This window comes from Rhodamnia argentea, chromosome 4, assembly GCF_020921035.1.
Source record: "Rhodamnia argentea isolate NSW1041297 chromosome 4, ASM2092103v1, whole genome shotgun sequence".
NCBI classification, from domain to species: Eukaryota; Viridiplantae; Streptophyta; class Magnoliopsida; order Myrtales; family Myrtaceae; genus Rhodamnia; species Rhodamnia argentea.
The window spans coordinates 10,461,594-10,479,785 of NC_063153.1; the positions used below are offsets into that span (position 1 = coordinate 10,461,594).

The 18,192-nt window shown below is 41.0% G+C and overlaps 3 protein-coding genes across 4 annotated transcripts; all 3 read right to left on the bottom strand.

The window, feature by feature from the left end:
• Nucleotides 1-484: 484 nt before the first annotated feature.
• On the bottom strand, nt 485-3,947 carry LOC115750060 (carotenoid 9,10(9',10')-cleavage dioxygenase 1-like). The gene is made up of 12 exons (XM_048277914.1): nt 3,681-3,947; nt 3,438-3,540; nt 2,693-2,952; nt 2,335-2,514; nt 2,159-2,237; nt 1,987-2,068; nt 1,806-1,868; nt 1,535-1,673; nt 1,115-1,445; nt 956-1,020; nt 702-863; nt 485-613 (listed from the first exon to the last, which is right to left on the bottom strand). The coding sequence occupies exons 1-12, from the start codon at nt 3,945-3,947 to the stop codon at nt 485-487; spliced, it is 1,860 nt and encodes a 619-aa protein (XP_048133871.1).
• Nucleotides 3,948-7,590: 3,643 nt separating this feature from the next.
• Nucleotides 7,591-11,436, bottom strand: LOC115750059 (carotenoid 9,10(9',10')-cleavage dioxygenase 1-like). Its single transcript, XM_030687212.2, has 13 exons — nt 11,332-11,436; nt 10,910-11,047; nt 10,676-10,778; nt 9,930-10,189; nt 9,573-9,752; nt 9,397-9,475; nt 9,225-9,306; nt 9,046-9,108; nt 8,775-8,913; nt 8,355-8,685; nt 8,196-8,260; nt 7,952-8,113; nt 7,591-7,863 (listed from the first exon to the last, which is right to left on the bottom strand). The coding sequence occupies exons 1-13, from the start codon at nt 11,434-11,436 to the stop codon at nt 7,735-7,737; spliced, it is 1,836 nt and encodes a 611-aa protein (XP_030543072.1). The 3' UTR covers nt 7,591-7,734.
• Nucleotides 11,437-12,927: 1,491 nt separating this feature from the next.
• LOC115750040 (exosome complex exonuclease RRP46 homolog) lies at nt 12,928-16,284 on the bottom strand. Of its 2 annotated transcripts, none has more exons than XM_030687173.2 (8): nt 16,069-16,284; nt 15,743-15,856; nt 15,551-15,651; nt 14,956-14,976; nt 14,143-14,215; nt 13,985-14,052; nt 13,449-13,581; nt 12,928-13,246 (listed from the first exon to the last, which is right to left on the bottom strand). In XM_030687173.2, the coding sequence occupies exons 1-8, from the start codon at nt 16,172-16,174 to the stop codon at nt 13,131-13,133; spliced, it is 732 nt and encodes a 243-aa protein (XP_030543033.1). In that variant the 5' UTR covers nt 16,175-16,284; the 3' UTR covers nt 12,928-13,130. The 2 variants fall into 2 exon arrangements, with proteins under 2 accessions (XP_030543033.1, XP_048133873.1); XM_048277916.1 differs by having other exon boundaries at nt 15,551-15,643; nt 16,069-16,212.
• Between the last annotated feature and the right edge of the window lie 1,908 nt (nt 16,285-18,192).

Genomic DNA, 18,192 nt, shown 5'->3' on the forward strand with positions numbered 1-18,192 from the left:
TTACGAGGTAGGCAGCAAGGAAGCACAAACGAACAAGGAAACACTCTTATTATTTAGTTGAGCAATACAAAGAGAGGAGGAAGGATTTGCTGGCTTTTCTGCTTAGTACACTCTTATAGGCGTGCATTACACCTCTTTGACCGACAACACATTTTAACTTTAACAATTGAAAGTGCCATCTGCAGCTGTTCATTTTTTATAATTTCAAGTCCTCATCAGCAAATATAACCGACTGAAACAAGTGGCAACTGTTGACCAAATTATGCCACTGCATAAGAGTTCTCCAGCTAGCATCTTCCTTCCCACGTAGGACTAGAGGATTTCACAAAAATGGATCACTGACTCAACAGTTTTCTTGGACCATCTGAGAAGATCAGAGCACAGGTATGCATGTATAGGCTTGTGAAATCAACATCCATTGTGGATAGAACATTTAACTGGTTTGATTTGCAACATCCTCATCTATATGTGCAAAGTATACTGACTATGCCTGCGGATCAATATGCTTCGTTTGGGACACAAAAGTTCCGTGGAAACCATATGGAACTCGGCAGGGCAGTGTAATCTTCGCGACGGGTTCGTCAGAAAACTTCTTGCAGTCGATTAGATACACCTGCAATTCAGTAACGGGAACGCCTCAATCTAGATGCAACATAAGAAATTATGAATAAAGATTATATGCTCTGCAGTTATTCATGTACTTGGGAGGTATCAGTTGATTCATTGTGAACGAAAGTGATTATCCAGCCATCATCCTCTTCAAATCCGTTTTCTTTAGGAACAAACGCAGCACCAGTGCAGAAGATGTTCTCTCCGAATTCATGATAATCCAACATGATCGTATCTTCGATCAAGTTCGCTTTCTGGTGCATACAGGAATAAATTGAACGTTAATGACCTTACTTTAATCAAAGAAAATGTGGCAAGATCAAAGGGGGGAAAAGCCTTTGTTTACCGAGGAAATTCCAGTTCTCGGTTGGTCGAGATATAACTTGGCTAGGCCACCATACTTGGGCATGCCTGAACTCATCACAATAACATATCAGAATCGATATCGAGACCGATTCGCGAAAGGGACCTGTAAAGTCAGAGTAACATGGTATTCTGCAATCACCTGAAGTTGAGCTTGCTGAGGAATCTACAACTTGAGTGTATCCATATCTGTTTTTAAGGCCTGCGAAGTTACTGTTGATCACAGGGAAGTCCATCGAATATTTTGTCCCTGTGAGATTTCTTTCCTTAGCTTCTCCGGTTTTCATGTTTAATCTCCATTCATATGCACGTGAAAAAAATGACCGTTCTTCATCTTTTTCAGTTGCCACAGAGACATTTTTTTCACATGATCTAATTGGCTTGAGTCTCTTAGAGAACCATTGGAATTTGTCCAACCCAAAATCAGGGCCTGGGATGATTGATTCGAGAGCCCTGCACGCCCACAATACAACCTGTAATTCAGTTTCATGAAATAAGTCCACAGCCTTTCGAGAAATGATCCTCGGAGAAAAAAGAAATGCTTTACTCCAGATTATTCTACCTCATCGCCATCCTCGAAACAGTTCAGAATGTGAAACGTGCAGCTTGTTTTGACGTCGAACCATTGCATGGAGTTTCCATCACCGTAGCGAGGCATTACCCCAATCCTCGCATACTCTTTCTTGTTGTATCGTATCAATCTACACAATGAATGAAATTATTGCCACTAGTCAAACATTGTTTTAGTTTTCTCTCTGTATGAAGAAGTGGGAATTGGCAAGACAATGTTCATTTTTGGAAGAATGTTCTACTAAGGACAGCAGGTAACTCACGGCCCTCCTCGGACAAGTCGGTTTATGTCTATCGTAAGCGGGAAATCCATGATCACATTGTACCTGCAGAGCCGGTGTCTACAGTTATTAATTGCGAGCTTATATAGATGTCGGAACCATGCTGTGTTCTTGTCAAATATCTGGTGCTAATACACAAATTATCACTCTATATATTGCTAACCTCTGAGTGACCCCAATCTCGTGGCAGAGGCTGCATCGGTCGAGTTTGAGATCAGCTTTATGAAGTAATTTCTTCCCATCAGCTGAATTCGAATCAAAAGGCCATCAAGATACTACCAAGTTTGACAATGAAACTGCATAAAGCTCACCTTAACAAGTTTCTTGAAAGATACCTGAGATGATACCGAGTTCCATGAAAGGCTTTACCGCATCAACCCCCATTATAACCAACTCTCCTGTGCCTGGAGCTCTCTGTCACATGAAGAAAAACACAAGGGAGATTGGTTTTTATTATTCATATTCAAGCAATGCACAATGCTTACGTCTGTACAGGTTCATGGAGACAGACCTTTGGATGGCTCGTGAACGGTCGCTTCCAATCTCTATCTACATTCCAATTGCCTAGAGTTTCTAGTGTGAAAATGTCGATCTCTTGAGGCATGTGATTCTCCGCGATCGAGTATAATTTCCCTCCGTGCTCAAACACATTAGTGTTACTAATCAGTTTGTTCACTGTCCCAAATCTCAACTGGAAAGAAAAAGTTTAAAATGGGCAGAGTTCTCGGTTAGTAATGCTTTGTAAAAAAATGACATGTACATGACGTACTACTGCTCTTACAGTACTGCAAAATTATATAGTCCAGGCCGCATGTGTCAATAAATAAGTTAACTATGAATGAGGAACTTAAGTAGATCAGTGAAAGCACCGAATTCAGTAGATAAGCTGACAAAATGGCCGGCGAATCACCCTCTATGGCAGGTAAAAATGATGGTCTGTTCCTTTGTTTTTCTAGCTTGTACGTTTCAGTTTCGACATGTCTGTTGTTGTAGTGGACATTCCATCTCCCATCACTATCTTTGTCGATGTACACAGCATGAAGCATCCCTTCTCCCTCAATCCAAGTGTGACTTGACCGTCCAAATACGGATTTGGTTGATTTTAGCCCTCCAAAGAGAGGATTTGGCCCTGCGATCCGTAAGAAACAGACATGGATCAACATTGCAGGCTAAACAAAATTTCATTATTATAAAAAGCATCCGTGAAAGCTAGACATCTTTGAATTAGTCGCAAGCAAAATCATATTTGATTTCTCCATATCTCATATGAACATTAGCCTCTTTTTATTTATCAGCTAGGAAGTTTAGATCAGAAGAACGAGTCTCGTATTTTGTTATTTCCTCATTGTTCTTGGCCATATTCAAATTTTGTACGACTAGGCTAATTTGTATTGCATATTAGATTGTTGTGTGATGATTTATGCCGAGCACTCGCATCGCATTCGACTATTCATAAAAAGTATCCCAATAAAAAAGCACAGGTCGCTGTATCATGCCTCCATTATCTGTTTTTTTTTATAGGCCTGTCATTCTTATGTCTGGCTTTTGTGTGCAAAAAATTGAGATAAAAACATTCACTACAATACACAATCTTGGCATAGTGCCTGTCGTTACCGTTTCTAATGTAAACGCCCGCCGGAAAGTCATCCGGGATTGTCCCTTCAATGTCGTCGACGTTAACAGCTTCTCCTAATTCACTGACAGGAGCGAAGTTTCTCTGCACAACTCAGACGATCAAACATAAGTAGGAAAGGAACATCGGTTAGCCTTGCACAGGATCTTCAAAATATGAACTTCACCTGTGTTTTAAGTGGTCCCAGAAGAAGTGCAGTTTGGAAAACAAAAAAAAGGTTTAACCTGAGATGGGAGCAACGGTTGGTCCACGAACTCGAACGCCGAACCGACGAATGCATCCAATGCGCGCACGCACAGATTCTTGACTGCACTCGGAAAGTCAACTCGAACAGGGGCTTGCTGCAAATCCTCAACTGATCGAGCGACAGAGCAGTTCACTTTGAAAGCAGTCGAGAGGTTAGACTTGAGGTGATGAAAGCTGAGGGGGCTGGAGGAGCTCTGCTGAACAGAGCAGTTCACTTGAAAGGCAATAAGTGTAGAAGAAGCCATCTCTGCCCTGGAAGGCGTAATAGATTCTGAAGCACAGAAAGAAGATCTTGACCCGATTTGAGTTTGCTCAAAGCTACAGTTGAGGATGCCGAAAATGCTACTGCCATAAAGATGACAGCTAACGATAACATCGTTGCTGCTACCTTCCAAATGAGACTCTTATCGAAGTGTTGTCGGCGGTGGACTTCAGTACCTGGCTTTGGCACGAGGCTCTAGTTTCAGTCGGTCAAACTTTTTCTTCGATAGGTATTCCACTTCAAGTCTTCATTTGAGAAAAAACGAAAGCACTTTAGACCCTTATTTGAAATTTTCTCAGAATTTTTCGAGAGCAGTCAAGTAAATACAATTGCACTTCCAAAGGAATTTATCGCAAGATGAGGGGATCGTGGATGATCAAAAGATTCCCGAGCATGCAGAGAATTGGATTATATAACTAAGATGATAGGATTAAAAAATTGGCACCTACCAATGCGCCAATGAACTTTACGCCTAGGGACAACACGGATTGCGTATTATCACATGCAAACATGATTTCTCCGACCCTCTCAGAAGATCATATCACATGCAAACAAACATGTACAGGCCCTAAGACGGGTCTGATTCGCAAATTCACATATACATGTGCAGAGTATACTGACTATGCTTGTAGATCGATATGCTTCGTTTGGGAAATAAAAGTCACATGGAAACCGCACGGAACTCGGCGGGGCGGTGTAGTCTTGACGACCGGCCCCCGCCAGAAAAATTGTTGATGTCGGTTGCAAAATGCGCAAGTCGGGTCCTAAAACTTATCAAGTTGGTGAAAAGAGGACATTATAAGTACCATAACTTATATACGGCACTCACTGAAGCACCATAACTTTTTTCATCGACCACTTAAGTACCCTAATTTTTTGTACGGTGCTCAGATTGAATGCCACACTTTTTTTTTTCCCGATCACTTGTGTTTTATATAACTTTTTTATAAGTCATTTGAGTACCTTAACTTTTTAAAAGTGTTCATCTCAAGTGTGTCTACATCACTTAAGTGATTGATTTGAAGTTATGACACTCGAGTGATAGACAAAAAAAAAATTAAGGCACTCAAGTAAGTGCTGTGCAAAATTTGATGCACCTGTGGTGTTCTTATCCTTTTTTGCAACCAAGTCCCCATGTTTTAAGGCTCTGATTACACTTGATTTCTTCAATTTTGGGCAAAATTGCAAAAAGAAGTCGTGTTAGCATTGACTAATGAATATCATAGACCGTTTTACATTCGGTTTGAAATAATTAGTCGATGAAAAAAATTTATTATTGACAAAGATTTTTTTCTAAACATTTTCATGGATGATGAAAATATCTTTAGGTCATTCATTTTTTTAAACCATATAAGTGATCGTTCTTTGAAAAATGTTTTCCAAATAATTCATTTTTAGCGAAACAAAAGGAGTCTTAGAGGAATAAAATTGATCCACGAAATTACCGAACGATGTGAGTCCTCACTATACTTGATTTTCATATGACATCTATGGCTCCACCTAAACACTAAAAAAACCAAAAAAAAATCAAAAAAGAAAACAAAAAATGAGATGAACAATTCCGAAAAGTGTTTTCACCTCTTTAAATATAGGAATTCACTTTTCTAATTTTACGCATGAATTTTCTATTAACGGGAAAATATTTTCCATTGAATAAGTTATTTTCAGCGAACTAAATGAGTGAAAGTGCGAAAAAATAATTTCCGAAAAATACTCTCACTCGAACAAACGCACCTTTAATTTTGTAGCTTAAACATTAACTATGACTCTACTCGACACCAAAGGACAACCCAAGGAATTTCTGAAGTCATAACAACTTAACAAGAATGCCCACACCGACTCTGCAAGATTGACATTTTCAACTTCTTTACAGAACATAGCTCAAATTGGATTATCTCGTAACTGAAGCTGTGGTGAACATTACCATGGGATACGATCAACGTAGCGTTTGCCAAATGAAAGTACCATGGAAACCGGATGGAACGCGAGAGGGAACCGTTGTTTTCCACAACTGGCTCGCCACAAAAGTTCGGGGTGTCAACTGAATGTACCTACAATTTAAGTAGCAAATACTCAAATTCGAATATACACAAGAAAACCATCAAAAGTTATAGTTGTCGCGACTATTCACCTACTGGGGAGACGTCAATGAAGTCGTCGTCGTGACCGAAAGTGATTATCCAACCACCGTCCTCTTCAAATCCATTTTCTTTAAGACCAAAGGCAGCTCAGCTGCAGAAGATGTTCTCTCCGAATTTTTGGGACTCAACCTTGAACGTTCTTCAAACTGGTTCAGAAAGTCCAGTTCTGTTTAGCTGGGAATTTAGTTGCATCAAGGTTTGCTGCTTTCCTAAACTCTAAACGCACACATTTCAATTGTCTAGTGTAGAATGTAACCGTGACTAGTGGAACTGTTTCACGGGCAATGATCAGTAGGGGAAAACATCATGCTACTTGAAATTTGTCCACATTTATATCTTCAAACTAAGACCTTGTTAGGATTCATCCTACATAAAATTATCATATAAATCGGCTCTCATGAGATGACTCGTTTGTATCAAACATAGTTTAAGCTTGTCGGAGTTGGCATGACCCGTTCGTGAAAACCTCATTAAAGGTATGATGAGGTCACAGCAATATACTTACTAGAAAATGACATCACAACAATGTGGGAAAAGTACACTAGAAGTGCCATAACTTTTGTACGGCGTTCACTTGAGTGCCATAACTTTCAAAACGTTCACTTAATTGTCATAACTTTTAAAAATCGTTCACTTGAATACCATGTTGACGCGGCAGCCGGAAGAGCCGATGTGGCAGCCGGAAAAGTTACTGCAGACGCCGGAAAAGTTACTGTAGCACGCCAAAAAGTTACTGTAGACGCCGGAAAGCTAACGTGGCACGCTGGAAAACTGACGTGGCACGGCGGAAAAGTTACTGTAGCACTCAAGTGAACGATTTTGCTCCGACATAACACTCAAGTGAACAATTTTTAAAAGTTATGGCACTTAAGTGAACGTTTTGAAAGTTATGGTACTCAAGTGAACGCCGTACACAAGTTATGGCACTTCTAGTGTACTTTTCCCCAACAATGTTGTTTAGTTGAGTTGATTTCTGGTGTGCGCAGGAGGATCAGATTCTGAGCCTTTAATACTATGAAAACAGATAACTTCCTTTGTGTTCGAGATGGTTTGATTGTAAAATCTGGTGATTCTTAAAAATGGCATTTTCAGTCTGCCAATGCCTTCGCTGGCCGGTCGTGTCGATAGGAGCTGTTGACTGATGTCTTGTTCTGGCTTTATTTGAGAGATTGCAGGCTACTGGAAGATGCTTCTTTTGGTTGACAAAAGAGTAATTAAAAGGAAACATGTTACACGTACAGAACTCATTTTTCCAGCTTGATAGAATCAACTATGTTTCGTCCTCAACGGAGGTAGGGGTGCAAAGACAGCAAGGAGGTTTGCCCGGAAGTGGCTGCCCACACTGTACCGTAAGATTCGCAATTATGCAGAGAATTAGATAGATAATTAAGAGGATAGAATGAAAAATTATTGGCGCCCACCAATACAATTAAATTTATAGCTGGGGACAACATAGATTCCAAAATTTCACGTACCTTCTACACAAAAAACCAAGATTTTCTTGGACCATCTGAGAAGATCAGAGCACAAGTATGCATGTATAGGCTTGCGAAATCAACATCCATTGTAGATACAACATTTAACTGGTTTGATTTGCAACTCCTCATCTATATGTGCAAAGTATACTGACTATGCCTGCGGATCGATATGCTTCATGTGGGAAACAAAAGTTCCATGGAAACCATATGGAACTCGGCAGGGCAGTGTAATCTTCATGATGGGTTCGCCAGAAAAATTCTTGCAGTCGATTAGATATACCTGCAATTCAGTAACGGAAAAGCCTCAATCAAGATGCAACATAAAAAATTGTGAATAAAAATTATAAGGGCTGCGGTTATTCATGTACTTGGGAGGTATCAGTTGATTCATTGTGAACGAAAGTGATTATCCAGCCATCGTCCTCTTCGAATCCGTTTTCATTAGGAACAAATGCAGCACCAGTGCAGAAGATGTTCTCTCCAAATTCATGATAATCCAACATGATTGTTTCTTCGATCCGGTTCTCTTTCTGGTGCATGGAAGAATAAATTGCACGTTAATGACCTTACTGTGATCGAAGAAAAGTTTGGGGGAGGAGAGCCTTTGTTTACCAAGGAAATTCCAGTTTTCGGTTGGTCGAGATATAACTTGGCTAGGCCACCATACTTGGGCATGCCTGAACTCATCACAATAACATATCAGAATCGATATCGAGACCGATTCGTGAAAGAGAGCTGTAAAGTCAGAGTAACATGGTATTTTCTAGTCACCTGAGATTGAGCTTGCTGAGGAATCTACAACTTGGGTGTATCCGTATCTGTTTTTAAGGCCTGCGAAGTTACTGTTGATCATAGGGAAGTCCATCGAATATTTTGTCCCTGTGAGATTTCTTTCCTTAGCTTTTCCGGTTTTCATGTTTAATCTCCATTCATATGCGCACGAAAAAAATGACCCTTCTTCTTCTTCTTCAGTTGTCACGGAGACAATTTCTTCACGTGATCTAGTTGGCTTGAATCTCTTGGAGAACCATTGAAATTTGTCCAACCCAAAGTCGGGGCCTGGGATGATTGATTCGAGAGCCCTGCACGCCCACAATACAACCTGTAATTCAGTTTCATGAAATAAGTCCATAGCCTTTCCAGAAATGATCCTCGAAGAAAAAAGAAATGCTTTATTCCAGATTATTCTACCTCATCGCCATCCTCGAAACAGTTCAGAATGTGAAACGTGCAGCTTGTTTCAACGTCGAACCATTGCATGGAGTTTCCTTCACCGTACCGAGGCATTACCCCGATCCTCGCATACTCTTTCTTGTTGTATCGTATCAATCTACACAATGAACGAAAATATTGCCACTAGTCAAACATTGTTTTAGTTTTCTCTCTGTATGAAGGAGTGGGAATTGGCAAGAAAATGTTCATTTTTGGAAGAATGTTCTACTAAGGACAGCAGGTAACTCACGGCCCTCCTCGGACGAGTCGGTTTATGTCTATCGTAAGCGGGAAATCCATGATCACATTGTACCTGCAGAGCCGGTGTCTACAGTTATTAATTGCGAGCTTATATAGATGTCGGGACCATGATGTGTTCTTGTCAAATATCTGGTGCTAATACACTAATTAACACTAAATATTGCTAACCTCTGAGTGACCCCACTCTCATGGCAGAGGCTACATCGGTCGAGTTTGAGATCAGCTTTATGAAGTAATTTCTTCCCATCAGCTGAATTTGAATCGAAAGGCCATCAAGATACTACCAAGTTTGACAATGAAACTGCATAAAGCTCACCATAACAAGGTTCTTGAAAGATACCTGAGATGATACCGAGTTCCATGAAAGGCTTTACCGCATCAACCCCTATTATAACCAGCTCTCCTGTACCTGGAGCTCTCTGTCACATGAAGAAAAACACAAGGGAGATTGGTTTATATTATTCATATTCAGGCAATGCACAATGCTTATGTCTGTGCAGGTTCATGGAGACAGACCTTTGGATGGCTCGTGAAGGGTCGCTTCCAATCTCTATCTACATTCCAATTGCCTAGAGTTTCTAGTGTAAAAATGTCGATCTCTTGAGGCATGTGATTCTCCGCAATTGAGTAAAATTTCCCTCCGTGCTCAAACACATTAGTGTTACTAATCAGTTTGTTCACTGTCCCAAATCTCAACTGGAAAGAAAAAGTTTGAAATGTGCAGAATTCTCGGTTAGTAATGCTTTGTGAAAAATGACATGTACATGATGTACTACTGCTCTTAGAGTACTGCAAAATTAAATTGCCCAGACTGCATGTGTCAATAAATAAGCTAACTATGAATGAGGAACTTAAGTAGATCAGTGAAAGCACCGAATTCAGTAGATAAGCTGACAAAATGGCTGGCGAATCACCCTCTATGGCAGGTAAAAAGGATGGTCTGTCCCTTTGTTTTTCAAGTTTGTACGTTTCAGTTTCGACATGTCTGTTGTTGTAGTGGACAATCCATCTCCCATCACTATTTTTGTCAATGTACACGGCATGAAGCATCCCTTCTCCATCAATCCAAGTGTGACTCGACCGTCCAAATACGGATTTGGTTGATTTTAGCCCTCCAAAGAGAGGATTTGGCCCTGCGATCCGTAAGAAACAGACATGGATTAACATTGCAGGCTAAACAAAATTTCATTATTATAAAAAGCATCCGCGAAAGCTAGATATCTTTGAATTAGTTGCAAACAAAATCATATTTGATTTCTCCATCTCATATGAACATTAGCCTTTTTTGATTTATCAGCTAGGAAGTTTAGATAAATAAAGCAGAAGAACGAGTCGTATTTTGTTGTTTCCTCATTGTCCTTGGCCATACTCAAATGTGTACGACTAGGCTAATATATTTTGCATATTGTGTTGTTGTGCGATGATTTATGTCGAGCACTCGCATCGCATTCAACTATTCATAAAAAGTATCCCAATAAAAAAGCACAGCTCGCTATATTATGCCTCCTTTATCTGTTTTTTTATAGACCTGTCATTTTTATGTCCGGCTTTTGTGTGCAAAAATTTGTGATAAAAACATTCACTACAAGACACAATTTTGGCACAGTGCCTGTCGTTACCATTTCTAATGTAAACGCCCGCCGGAAAGTCATCCGGAATTGCCCCTTCAATGTCGTCGACATTAATAGCTTCTCCTAATTCACTGACTGGAGCGAAATTTCTCTGCACAACTCAGATGATCAAACATACGTGGGGACTGAACATCGGTTATCCTTGCACAGGATCTTCAAAATATGAACTTCACCGTGTTTTAAATGGTCCTAGAAGAAGTGCAGTTTGGAAAAAAAGTTAACCTGAGATGGGAGCAACGGCTGGTCCACGAACTCGAATGCTGAATTGACGAACGCTTCCAACGCGTGCATGCAGAGATTCTTGATTGCACTCGGAAAGTCAACTCGAATAGGGGCTTGCTCCAAATCTTTCAACAATGGCTGCTCATGGAGATGCAACATTCAGTCAGCTTAGCAGCTTATATCTCCCCACAAGATTCGAATGTACGGCTCCGATCCGCCTAATCATGGACTCCATTTAGATAGGCATATCATGAATTGAGAAACTTGTGACAGTAACCAATTTCCATTCAAGGGAAAATCCAATGACCACCATATAGACATGACTACAGATATCTTATTGGGGTCTCGACTAAAGAAGGATCCACTTTGTCAACTCTAATATGCATGCGTGCAAGAGAGAGAGAGAGAGAGAGAGGCTTTACTTTGAGAACATGAGAGGGACTGCATTTGAAGTGATCAAAGTTGATGCACATGGAGGGCCTCTGCACAGAGCAGTTGACTTGAAGCGCCATATGTGAAGACAGCATCTCTCGGTCTGTCCTTCTGCCTGAAGGGTTGACAAAGGTTTATATGCTCATGCTTATTGAGTCAACGCAATGCAACTATGTGCCTTAATTATTCCGCAGAGGATCAAGGATTGTTGTATCATTTGAAAATTATGCTCTGCGAATATCGCCCCTTAGTTCGCGTACAACGAGAGAGGACACTTGGTTAGGCTGGTCCCCATTGGACAAGGACGCGTGAGTTAACCAAGGACGACACAAATAATATATTGATTGTCATACACCACGGCATTAATTGACGCAACATGCTAATACTCTTCACAATATTTGTCTCCCTTTATCTATGTGATCTCTAAAACGGGCTGAAACCACAGTCATGTTTGGCATGCTCTAGTTGGTTGTCGCAAACGATGATTCCATGCGTTACGAGACTCATAATCATTGGACTATTTTCTTGAGTATCTTTGACATCATGGATGACCAGAAAACATTCACTTTTACGAGACAATGATCAACGGTGAAAAGTGATGATTAGTTGACTGATGGTGTAATGTGAATTACCTACAGCTCACTAGGTTGAGAATTACTGGTGGAAAAAGAGAACTTCCGTTTTTGGCTGGCTTAGGTTGGAAGGTCTTTGTCGTTCTGACAGAGTATCTTTTGGTGCCCATATGCTTCATATTCAATAGCTAGTTGGTGGAGTTGCTACCTGCTAGAAATTATGCTGGGACGGCTATTTTGGCTTTATTGCTAGATTGGAGGGTCAGAGGAATATGCCTCTTTTGAATTGTCTCACCGACATGCTCAAATAGGTAATCACTGAAGGAGAAGTAGAAAATATACCCTCAAAAACTGGAAGAAACGCACCCACCCACAGACAGTTGGAAGAATAGAAACTCTGAAGGTTGTAACATATGGAAAAAAGTCAAAACATGAAGTTCTACATCTCTTCCTTCTGGGAGAATCTTCATTGATGTGTTATCGACCATCTCTCATCCACATTCATAAACCTATAGCTGATTCAAATTACTTGTCCTCAAATCTCTTGCCATCTCGAATTCAAGGCAAAAACACAGCCAAGGCGAATGCTTCACCCATTTTTCATTAAACCAAAAAAAAAAAACAGAAACTGATATTAGAATGTCCTCTATGGATGCCAGTGAATGACAGCACCAGAGTAATTTTGCAACTCATGTGGCTGACAGAACAGGGACGGTCAGATGTCCATCTGCTAAGACAATGTTTATAGCAGAAAGGTGCACATGCACCAAGAATAGTATATTATCAACACAGGTTTAACAAGTGCAAGTATGTAGCCATCCATCCACGACCAAAACCCAAGCAAGAAGGAAAGCAGTGCGCCCCGGGGACCAAAACTAAGTTGATAACTACATTGCATAAATGAGCATGCACGTTTGAGAGCTCGAGTGGACGAGAGGAATTATAGATGATTCATTAACTGAAATTTTTTGTTTGCAACCAAACATGGACTCCAACAGAAAGAACACAGCAAGATCACCAAAAAATATATTTCATATATGTGGATAACTGCTTCAATAGAAGTCCCGAACAACGTTGTGAAAGTCAGCCACATACTTACCCCCTATGCAGCATCATTGAAAGATCTACCTAAAGTACACGAAATTTTCACAAAATAACTTCTTGACAATTACAAGGGTCAAAATCAAGCATGAGCTATACGGATTGCAGTGGCGAATTCATCCTGCCATGGATGAGTCACTAGAAAGCCGTGGTTGTAAATTTCTCCGAAGGAAATCAGACATTTTGGAGGTTGCCGCACGACCGCGTTCTAAGCAGTGAAGATAATCGTCCACTTGAAGAAAGAGAAGCAAACAAAATTTCAAAATTAGGTTGCACAGAAATACGTGAAACCAAAATCAGGAACAATTCCTTAAGACAGACGTACATTATCCTCTCAAAGCCAAAAACTTTAGCAATCTTAAATTCTTGCATTGAAAAGGTCTGTTTAACATGGGAAACATTTGATGATAAACTTCACCATCTGGATTTAATACCTGACATGACACCATGGGTGACAGATGTGATAAGCCCATGGTCCATTTGTTCACCTTTTACTGATGATGATTCTTCAGGAAGGACAGAGAGGATTGAGTTTGGTAAAACCATATACACAAATGCCTTCATTTTCTGCCAAATCATTCAACAAAAAACATAGGTCATTGGCTCTGTGACTATATGCAAATATGCGTTCCACCATATATGGCTATTTAGGGGAAACAATAGGTACTTTAGACTCCAACAAATATTCTTCACAAAACAAAGAAACATTGTTGAGTGAAAAACCTGTTCACTGTTTAAATAAACTGCCCATATCAATGAAACTTCAAGCTATGGTATCTCGTCTGTGTTAGGTTAAACCAAATAGAACCTTGTTTCACCATCCACGAATCATTAAGAATCTCTACGAGTAAAGCTATTCATCACATGCATCCAGACTTTTACTGGCCAAAAGAAAGAGTTGCACTCATCAACTAATGCAAGAAAATCCAACTGTTCACCGTAGAGATAAAAATCCATGATGAAAAGTCACCTCTTCCTCTAACTTAGTGGGGTCCAACATCACAAGTCCACTTTCAGCCAAACAACAACATATTGCAACTGCATAAACCAACAAAAGTATCAGAAGAAATTTCAATGGGTGGTTGCAAGACATGAAAAGCTATACAAAGAACAAAGAGCTTCAATTACCAGCAAGATGCTTCAGAGGAATGCCAGCATCTACAAGAGCAGCACATGATGCATTTATGGCACAAGGGAGAAGCTACCAAAATTGAGTCAAGGAAGCTTCATCATAACAACTCATAAGGAACAGAATTGAAATTTCGCATGCAGTATGCGCTCAAATATGTATGTCAAGAAAGTCGAAGATGCTCTAGTACTCCATTTGTCAATACATGATAAATCCAACATCTAGAACAGTCACAACCAATAAAGCCTTTATTGTAGTACTTGAGAGTGAAGCGTGACACACATTGTCTCCTCTTAGTATCACTCGTTTTCCTAGGCAAGAACAGCTCACAACGAAATATAAACCACCATTCAAGCTAAGAAACTGTCCAATATATGACGTCAATCCTGAAGTTGACAAATTCATACCCAAGAAACTTGCAAAGCTCCTCCTGTTTTCTCCATCCACTATCAGTTCCTAAAGGCAATATCTGATGTAAGAATTCCCTGGATCAAAGAACATTCTTTAAGATTGATCTCAGCCATCGCAAGCATCTAAGGCAAAATGCCATCTAAAATCTATCAATCATCAAAAAGCCTCTAATAGCACTACAATGTCTGACAATAAACAAAAAAGGCATGTTAATGGGTCATGCACAACTATACAGACTAAGTTTACAAGACCTATCTCCATGTGAACTACCTCTAAGTAATTCCTCATCTTAGATTTCTCTTCCTTTGTTAAATTATCTACCTATGTAACACAGAATGATGACACATCTTGAAAGACTGCAAAAACCACTTGGATAATATTATTCACAGTCATCAGGATACAGCACCGTCATCATGGACAACCTGCAAAATAGAATAGATTGCCCAGCATAAGGAAACTACGTAACAGACTCAACTCATTGTATCTGACCACCTTGCATCATGAATAGCAAACTCGTCGGAATGACAAACTTGTCTCGCATCATAAATAGCAGATGGATGAGAAATCAAGCAAAATCCAGCTAAAAGGAACCTTTGAAGTTTCCAAAGGTGTGCACAACACAATAAAGAAACCACGGTGGGTGTTTGTCTCGGAATCTAGAACTCTCAAGCAGCCAAAGTTTCCCAGCTGAGCTATCTTAGATTCATTCCACCAGAATTCAGCAAAAGCAAATGTCAAAGCTCAAGACCAATAAAGAAGCTAACAGGAGCAGTGCTGATTAAACACGGTTCACCTACAGGTTACATCTAGCTGCCAAAGTAAGGTGAAGATTGACAGACCAGTTAGGGACGCTAAACTCACACGGTAGGTGCGAAGCTCGATTAAGGGCAACCACCAATATCTAGAATCTAGCATGCTTGCTGTTCGCTGAAGTAAAGCAAAGCGGCCGCACATTGAAAAACAGAGAGAGACTCATGCATAAAGCGGGCAACCAACCTGAACAATCACTGAGGTCGTGGTATTCGGATGTATAGTCAAGATGCAGATGCTCTGCAACGTCCTCTTCAGTACCATCTCAAATTCCTTCTCCTGCTTTCCTGCAATCACGCGAGAATTGAAGCAATGTGCACTTCCTCACAGTAAAAACATGCAAAAAAACAAAAAAACAAAAGGCAAACGAATTCTCACCAATCTGCCCTGTTTTGGGCTTCCAGATGACCTCGACGGAAGCTTTTTCCGGGTCCTCGTTCTTCTTCGTCCCCGCCTTCGGTCCATAAACTGCAGCAAGAACCTGGGTATTCCCTGAACATAGAAAAAATACCCCCACCCAAAAAAAAAAAAAAAGAAGCAAAACCCACTTCGATTTCAATTGATTCGAACCGAAAAGAAACACCTTTAATCGAAAAAAAAGGGAGAGGAACACAGCAAACACCTCGAACAGCTCCCTAACAAAGCTGAATCCCCTCGATTCCAGAAAACATAATGCAAAAGCAAAAGCAAGAGCAGAGCGGTACCTTGAGCCCAGCTCGCAGATCCGTGAGCTCGGTTGAGGACGCCCCGCGAACAAGAGAGAGGCCTCAGCTGGTTAGGGCTACGGCCATCGGCTCTGTCGATCTCCATTTTCCTCTGCAGAATCAGCAGAAACCAGAGCGACTTTGGCTTAGGGTTCCAGGGACTTCGGCCCGAGATGCAAAAGCCGTTGCGCGGTTTCGCAAATTTTTTCGAAAAATAAGAAAACACAAATTTGAGATTTGGCTAATTTAGAGAAAATTAATAAATAAATTGCTGTAGGGTGTGTACGGTTAACTCAGTTTAAGACTTAACGAGATATTAATAGTATGTACTAAAAACCTACACCGACCCTTTTTAATCTACTAGTAAGCAAGCGCACGCTTTTACGAAATAGTAAATAAAATGAGAAAGAATAAGGTCGGACGATTTAAATTATTAGAAAAGATCAGAAATTTAAGAAATCTTAGAATAAGTAGCACTGGCTTCATTTACCTTTGAATTTGTGAGTACATACTCATTTAATGATGTGATATCAAATTTGATTTACTTAGTAAAATATACGGGATATTTTTTTTTATTATATTGTGCTGTTAGAAGTTGGATGCAGAAGATAGGGAAAAATTCAAAAAAGGGCCCGAAGTCCTCATGTTTTCTCAAATAAGGGCCCCAAGTGAACATTTGTTTCAAAAAAGGGCCCGAAGTCCTCATATTTTCTCAAATAGGGGCCCCAAGTGAACACTGTTTCAAATAAGGGCTTGAAATGACCTTAAAATCTCAAAAAAGGGCCCGATTCAAGGGTATTTTAGTCTTTTTACTTATTTAATTTTTTCTTTTTTATTATAAATTTTGTTATCTGTTTCCAAAAAAAAGAAAAACAGAGGAAGAAGTTTACGTTCACGGGCGGGAGGGTGCCCCCCTCCTTTGTGCTCGCCGCCGGCCCCCGCCGGGTGGGGGGTCGGCGGGCTCGGCATGGGCCGGCGGGGTCGCCGGCGACCCGGCGACCCGGCGGCCCCGCCGGTCGGGCGAGGGCCTCGGCCCTCGCCAAAGCCGGGAGAGGGTCGGGCCCTCTCCGGATCGGCGAGGCCGGCGGTCCCCGCCCAGATCGGGGTCGCCGCCGTCGTCGCCGGGGCCAGGCGGGGTCGCCTTGACCGGGCGACCCCCCCCCGACGGGCGACGGCGACGGCGGCGACCCCGATCCGGGCGGGGACCGCCGGCCTCGCCAGATCCGGAGAGGGCCCGACCCTCTCCGGTTTTGGCGAGGGCCGAGGCCCTCGCCTCCGACCGGCGGGGCCGCCGGGTCGCCGGGTCGCCGGCGACCTCGCCGGCGCCAGCCGCCCGCCGACCCCCCACCGGCCGGCGGCCGCGGCCAAAGGGGAGGGGCGACCCTCCCTGTGCATATATTTTTTTTTAATCAAGAAAAAGAAAAAAAAATAATAAAAAAAATTAAAATGTGAAATAACGAAAATACCCTTAAAGCCGGACCCTTTTTTGAAACATTATAACCACTTCGGGCCCTCAATTGAAACGTACTATATTACTTCGAGCCCTTATTTGAAACATAATTCACTTTGGGTCCTTATTTGAAAAATCAAGAGGACTTCAGGCCCTTTTTTGAATTTTTCCCCAGAAGATATTTGTCGATATCCTTTAATATCGTTTGCACCAAAATTTGACCCACCACGTGGACATGAATAAACAGTTGGGTAAAAGACAAATTGTCATCAACACAACATATGTGAGCCACTGTTGACGATCAAAAGAGCGGTCAATATTGGAAAAAGGGGGAACCATAAAGTTATCGGTTGACATGCCGAAAGACGATCAGATGCCTGAAAGGTGCCGCCGAGAAAAGTTAACACATTTCCAATGTTGCGTCCTTACGTTTTCAAGCCGCATCGTTGATTAATATTCAGGCACGGGTTGTGTACATGAAACGAAGTATTCGATTTTCCTTATTTGCATGTGATGTTTCTTATTTGTAATCGCTATTAAATCTATGTCCTTCGACAAAAAAAAAATTCGATGAATGGCTTTCCGTGAAACAGATTTATTTGTCAATTACTAATTAAACAAAAGTTAATATGTCCATATTATATTTTTGATACACCAACTACTAGGGTTGGTTT

Coding starts and splice junctions, on each gene's coding strand:
- LOC115750060 (XM_048277914.1), bottom strand. CDS start 3,947: ATGGCTTCTTCTACACTTATTGCCTTTCAAGTGAACTGCTCTGTTCAG. Junction 2,238..2,334: donor CGTTCACGAGCCATCCAAAG/GTCTGTCTCCAT, acceptor TTCATGTGACAG/AGAGCTCCAGGCACAGGAGA. Junction 1,021..1,114: donor CTCAGCAAGCTCAACTTCAG/GTGATTGCAGAA, acceptor TGATGAGTTCAG/GCATGCCCAAGTATGGTGGC.
- LOC115750040 (XM_030687173.2), bottom strand. CDS start 16,174: ATGGAGATCGACAGAGCCGATGGCCGTAGCCCTAACCAGCTGAGGCCT. Junction 14,977..15,550: donor CGACCTCAGTGATTGTTCAG/GTTGGTTGCCCG, acceptor TCTATTTTGCAG/GTTGTCCATGATGACGGTGC. Junction 13,247..13,448: donor CACCCATGGTGTCATGTCAG/GTATTAAATCCA, acceptor TCTTTCTTCAAG/TGGACGATTATCTTCACTGC.
- LOC115750059 (XM_030687212.2), bottom strand. CDS start 11,436: ATGCTGTCTTCACATATGGCGCTTCAAGTCAACTGCTCTGTGCAGAGG. Junction 10,779..10,909: donor AGCCGTTGCTCCCATCTCAG/GTTAACTTTTTT, acceptor TGAGTTGTGCAG/AGAAATTTCGCTCCAGTCAG. Junction 10,190..10,675: donor GGGCGTTTACATTAGAAATG/GTAACGACAGGC, acceptor TACGGATCGCAG/GGCCAAATCCTCTCTTTGGA.